This window comes from Sinocyclocheilus anshuiensis, unplaced genomic scaffold (genome assembly GCF_001515605.1).
Source record: "Sinocyclocheilus anshuiensis isolate Anshui unplaced genomic scaffold, SAMN03320099.WGS_v1.1 scaffold100, whole genome shotgun sequence".
In the NCBI taxonomy this organism is placed as follows: Eukaryota; Metazoa; Chordata; class Actinopteri; order Cypriniformes; family Cyprinidae; genus Sinocyclocheilus; species Sinocyclocheilus anshuiensis.
The window spans coordinates 379,060-385,972 of NW_015555725.1; the positions used below are offsets into that span (position 1 = coordinate 379,060).

The window sequence follows — 6,913 nt, forward strand, 5'->3', positions numbered from 1 at the left end:
AACATCATTATGGAGTAACACAAAATACACAAACGTGTTTTGAGGTTCATAATTAGTACAATTAATATGCAACATGTCTAGGCTATAATCAAAGTTTAAATGTAATTTTAAATATTCATTATAATATAATAAACAGGATGTGTTCTCTCAGTTAAGAGATCAAAACCTTGAAATAACTGAGCAAAAAAAAAAAAAAAAAAAAAGCCAGAGATGTTGGCTTATTAGTATTATAAAAGTTATTTCATATCTGTGTCCTCTTATGTCAGGTTCTTATTTAATCAATAAATAAAATCGAATAAAAAGACATGCTGGCTATTAACAATCAAATGAATCACTATCAACAAAATTCATAGATGGATTGTGCATAAATGTTAAGTTTAAATAAAACATTTTAATGTAGAAATATTAAATGATTGCAAAAATGAAATAAGCTACTTTTTTTAAATATGAAACTACAACAGCCAGTAGGTGGCAGCAAGTGACTCGTAATGAGTGAGTTAAATCAACTGATTTGTTTAAAAAGTTGATTCATTTAACTTTGCAAACGACTGTACTTATAGCCTGAATGAATCATTTGCTGGTCCATGTAACGCTGAGGAACAAAACACTGTTGTTCAGAGACGCAACGGTTCTGCTGTTTGTTCTATTTTCTTTCTGACGGAGCAAAACAGAATTTTGTGTCTGAAAGTTACTCTGTAAGTTGTTGTTTACTGTACATTTGCGATCGTGCAAATATTCGAAAAAAAAAACAGGACTCTTGTTTGTGTGATAAGTTAAGTCCTATATCATAAGCATAGCCAGGGCTGTACAGTGCTACATAAGGGCTTTACACATATATGTCGCACGTGCTACGAAAAAACTGGTCTGTGCGATGAATAAATTTACCACTGTAGCACACGTGCGATACAGTTTTGCATGTTCATAATCATAACACAGCCACTTAATAGAGTGAAGTGATTTCGGTGTGCTTGTTTGTGTGTGTGAGATTGATTATACTTGGTTTAGGGGTGTGCGATATAACGATTTTTGATCGTGGACAATTAAAATGTCTCCACCATCTGCTTTTGAAGAAATATCGTTGTATCGTGCTACAGCGCACATTCTATCAGCTGCAGTTCTGGCGCCTCCGTCTCAAGATACTGTACAACGCCACATGCATTTCAGTGTTAGCTCAGCGGTAGTTACTCTCACGGGACACTGCACTTATGCGCAATCACAAAACTACATTATTTGATCAGCTTTAAAGCAATACCGGTTAAACATTTAATTCACGTGCTGTTCTGCATGCGCTTTTTCTGAGTGCGTACTCATGAAACGCACTCACACTGAGAGCCTGTCAAAAAGTGCCTGATTATTGGACTAAGTTGTCTTTCACGTCTGATTTCGCGTCTAATACTGTCAAAAACACACAAGGTTTACATATAAACAGTTGGTTATGCAGCTCTTAAAGGGACAGTAGCTACTAAACATGCTGCCGGCTGTCATTAAAGGGATAGTTCACCCAAAAAATGTAATTTCAGTCATTATTTACTCACTCACATTTTGTCCCAAACCTGTATTAATTTCTTTCTTGTGCTGAACACAAAAGAATATATTTTGAAGAATGTGAGTAACCAAACAGTAGCTGGTCCAAAATATCATGGAAGTCACTGTGGACCAGCAACTGCTTGGTTACCCACATTCTCCAAAATTACCTTTTATGTTCAACAGACGAAAGAAACTATTTCAGGTTTAAAACAACTTGAGTAAATAATGGTATAAAAATGAAACACTATGACAGAATTGAAAGACAGATGACAGAATTTTCATTTTTGGTGAACTATTCTTTTAATGTTAATAAAACATCAAAACACAGAGAAAAATCTCTCACTGCTCAAGATGAACTTATCAGTCAGTTGCTTTAAAAAAAGTATAATGGATGTATATAGTGTATATAGTGATTTATTTTAATATTTGTTCATTCAATTTCTTGAATGTTACTGCTAAATACTGTACCTGAAAAATAAAGCACTGTTTGTTTTTTGTATATTATGTGTATTTGTAATGTATATCTTTGTTCTTATTTTCTAATAACAAAGATAAAATAATGACAAAGATTATTATCTCTGCCCGCTTTGGCCTAAATGTCTGCCATTCTTTTTTATTTTATATTTTTAAGGTATAAGAGGTGTTATGTTTCTGCACTCTTCCATGTTTAGCAAATTAAGAAAACTTTGTCTAAAACAATTTTTGTGATGGTTTGTATTTTTTGTGCTCTAATTTTCAACCTCTGTAGCACCAGTGCTATGTGGAAAAAAAAAGTTAACGTACAGCCCTGGGCATAGCTATGTTATAAAATCTTAAACTCATTAAATTGCTATTTTTTATTTAAAATAATTTTAATGACATTTCTTCCCCACTATGTATAATGGCAGTGAGACAACAGAGAGCGCTCAAAATTCATCAGATGATCGCATAATTTAGTGGAACATTAATATAGTAATATAGAATCATCCTCTGTAAAGAAATTTTTATATATATATATATATATATAGATAGATAGATAGATAGATAGATATATACACACACACAGTACATGCATATGCTTGTATATATGCCCTGAGTAATTAGTTTCAGCTGTCAAGACAGTCTGAACAAAAAACTCCTCTCAGAGAAGCAACATTTTCTTTAAAAAAAACAAAAGAAAAACAAAATCCCACTCCATCTAGCTGTTTTGTATGCTTAATCTTATGTAAATGTCACCTTAGAACACAAGGTGGACACAAAAGCAGGAAGATCAAATACATCACAAATGAAGTACAATGACCAGTGTGCATGTAAACATATTTGTGTGTAAATACTGTACAAGTTGAACAATACTTACCAGCAGCCATGTCACCCTGTAGCCCAAGACTGGTTACCCACTGAAGCTAAGCAGGGCTGAGCCTGGTCAGTACCTGGATGGGAGACCTCCTGGGAAAACTAGGTTGCTGCTGGAAGAGGTGCTAGTGAGGCCAGCAGGGGGTGCTCGGTCTGTGTGGGTCCTAGCGCCCCATTATAGTGATGGGGACACTATAAAAAGCACCGTCCTTCGGATGAGACGTTAAACCGAAGTCCTGACTCTCTGTGGTCATTAAAAATCCCCAGATGTCTTTCGAAAAGAGTAGAGGTGTGACCTCGGCATCCTGGCCAAAAATTCACCCATTGGCCTCTGACCATCATGGCCTCCTAACCATCCCCATATCTGCTGATTGGCTTCATCACTCCGTCTCCTCTCCACCAGTAAGCTGGTGTGTGGTGGGCATTCTGGCGCACTATGGCTGCCGTCGCATCATCCAGGTGGATGCTGCACACTGGTGGTGGATGAGGAGATACCCCCTGACAATGTAAAGCGCTTTGAGTGCCTAGAAAAGCGCTATACTGCTGATTGGCTTCATCACTCCGTCTCCTCTCCACCAGTAAGCTGGTGTGTGGTGGGCGTTCTGGCGCAATATGGCTGCCGTCTCATCATCCAGGTGGATGCTGCACACTGGTGGTGGATGAGGAGATACCCCCTGACAATGTAAAGCGCTTTGAGTGCTTAGAAAAGCGCTATATAAATGTAAGGAATTATTATTTATTATTATTATAATACTTGAATAAATAATCAGGCAGGTTTGACGTGGTTGGTTTGTTCATATTTGAAGATGTTTCTTCCTGTTACATCAGAATTGTTCATCTTTATAGTTCCATCATTCTATCTTCGGTTCTGCTACCTTTCATGTCTTAATTTGCATCAGCTCAGTCATTTCATGTGACACATCTCGCGTTTGTCTTCCAGACCATTCTTCAGTCTAGAAATGTCTTTTTTGTGTGTGTGTGCATTTCTGAGCGTGAATACTTCCAAATGTCTTTGCAACTCAAACCCACTAAAAAGAAATGCTTTGCGGTGAAAAAACAGCTTTCGCAGGCACCCCGCAGTTTTTCTTGTCTGCTCATCTGCCTCCACTCTGGGCTTCCCTGAGTCACCCTAGAACCTGTTGCTTTTACTTTCTGATGAAATCTAGCGACAATGCAAGGCTCCACACCTGTCTATACTTCTGATGGAGAGTGGGGGGCAGAGGATGAAGAAGGTACCATGAGATAAAGCAGATGAGCTCTCACCTTGAGAACGTCCTCATCCGTGGAGATGCATGTCACGGGGTCATCAACCTCTCTCACCGTTCCATCCTGTTCCACGGTAACAACCTTGACCGGGATGGCAACGCGCCGTCCAGTCAGAATCGCTGTGTTCAGGATCTCTGTGTCCTATGTGAGAGAGAATTTTGCGATTTAATTTATATATACATTTTAAATAATCATAATACATCAATACATCATAAATACATCATAATATTCTAATTATATTCATTTAAATATTATAATATATTAATATTAGGGCTGTCAATTTAATGTGTTAATTTGGTGCAATTAACTATGGAAAAATAACTAATTAAAACAGTGTTTTGTTACTGAATGAATCCACGGTTGTAAACGAATTAAGCGAGCAGGTGATTCTGTGACCCATTCATAAAGGCAGTCATTTGCTTCATTTCTGAATGAATCATGAGTCATTTGAACAAATCGGCTGAATGAATGACTGAATGACTCACTCATTAAGACAGTGACTTGCTGCCACCTACTGGTGGTTTTAGTTTGGTAATTATAATTATTATTATTTATGCAATGCTGAATCAAAATATTTCTTTCTAAAGCTACTTTTGTAATGTCTGTTCACTTATTTTCTCATCTAAGACAATAATGACTTAGAATGAAAATGAAAATTATCATTCAGGGGTAATTTCTCAGCCAAAATTGATGTGCAATTAATATATCTGGAACTTTCCCGAATCAGTTTTTGGAAACTTTTCACCCCTGTTCATTCATATTATTAAAATGTTGGATGGAATACTTGAACAGCTTAAATCCACCAAAACACAGACAAATTGATTTGAAAATAACAATCTGCAATAAACTGAGGTGCAGGGAAGGCAAGCCTCTCTAATGTAAAGCTGATGCCGGCTGGCACTGTGATGTTTCATATCTCATGACTGCTCGGCTTTGACAGAGATTAATTATCATATTCTCAATTATGCAATCATTTCATCACATTCAGAGAGGGTTAATGGGTCTTCACGTGGGTTTGGGTCTCTCGAAATTCATCTCCTCGAGTATTTACCACATAAATATTTAGCACAAGAACACATTCCTCTTGGGAGAAAACGCTCCTTTATTGGAGAGAAAAGAAAGCGTGAGAGACAGAAAATGAGAGTGAGGGCTCGGAGGAGGCTTGGTCGTGGCCATAATTGACATTTTAGCTTTATGAAAAGGCTGGTAATTATGACAAGAAGAGAGGTCAGTTATCGCAGTATCCATAGCAATGATGAGTCATTACAACGCCATTCAGAGAAAGACACTCAAAGCCTCCACCACACAGACACAGAGAGAGACCAGGAGAGATTAGAAGAAAAAAAAAGTGGTTAATTTTGCTAAGTATATCTTGCTTAATTGATTTTTAAAAAAATAATATTCTTCAAAACTTGCTTTTAGTAAATAATAATGCATGGTTTATAAAGAATTGTTGTTGGTAATTAATATGGGTGATAGTTCTGTTTATAGTTCTGTAAAGTGTTACATACGCTATTTTGTTAAATTATAGTGTTTAACCCAAAACAGCATGTGTTTTGTGTTTCTCATATACTCTAAAGAAATGTTCATATAAAAGATCACTGTTCAAAAACAGCATATATTGAATCTAGTCACTTTGCCACATCTGCATCGTATTATACAACGCAATAAACATGAAATGCAAATTGAATAGTACAATAAACATACACTACTCTTTGGGGTCAAATCAGCATATTAGAATGATTTCTGAAAGATCAAGTGACACTGAAAACTGGAGTTATGATGTTGAAAATTCTGCTTTGCCATCACAGGAATTAATTACGTTTTAAAATATTTCAAAATAGAAAACAATTATTTTTAAATTGTAGAAATGTTGTACTGTACTCTTGATCAAATAAATGCAGCCTTGGTGGCCATAAGACACTGTCAAAAATATATCAAATTTTACCAACCTAAAATTTTGAACAGTAGTGTGTAAATACAAGGCTGAAAATTATGTTTATGTGAAATGTTAAATATGAAAAATCTGTCTGGAGTTTACTCAGAAACGCTCATTTGTAGCATATACATTTAGCTTAAGTTAAAGAACTTGATTGGATATAAAAATCTCTAAAACAATTTTGTTAAACGGCTACTTTCAGTATGACATTAAATGCAGCAAGTAAACAGTGCTTACATCTGTGAATGCAGTGCAAATAAGCTTGATTTGCATAAAATTTGGCATGTTTACGCTGAAAAGAACAATGATTTAATTAGGGATGCACCGATACCACTTTTTCCAGTACTCGCCCGATAGCGATACTTTTATTTTTGGTACTTGCCGATACTTTTATTGCATTTGTACATTTTTTAAATATTGGGTACAGAAACCAAAAGGGTATGTATAATGTTAGTTGGTTAACTTCATTTATCAAATAGATACAGTCAAACCAAAATTTATTCAGACACCTTCAACATTTCTCACATTATCACAGTTTATTCGCTATAGTTTAGAAAATGGTAATAAAATATGACAAGAACTCAGAGTTAAACTGTGTCAGAACAAATTCATCTTGATAATGCTAGATAATTCTGATAGAAAGGTATGTAATAGATTACAATCAACCAAAATAATTCAGACAGCTGTTAGTATGACAGTATTTACACAACTATGAATACTTTGTCGGGCAACCCTTAGCCTCAATGACAGCCTGTAGTCTCCTGGGCATGCTGTCATCCAGCTTCATGAAAACCTCAACTTCAGTTTTTTTTCCCAGACTCGGTCTGAATAATTTTTGGAACCAAATTT

General features: G+C 35.8%; 1 protein-coding gene across 1 annotated transcript in view; it reads right to left on the minus strand.

Moving 5' to 3' along the window:
• The window catches only part of LOC107672621 (transmembrane protein 132C-like), a 301,164-nt gene that overhangs the window by 24,880 nt on the left and 269,371 nt on the right, over positions 1-6,913 (minus strand). Inside the window, exon 5 of the mRNA XM_016465893.1 lies at positions 4,123-4,266. Coding sequence (XP_016321379.1) covers positions 4,123-4,266 — 144 coding nt within the window. The remainder of the gene's footprint in view (positions 1-4,122; positions 4,267-6,913) is intronic.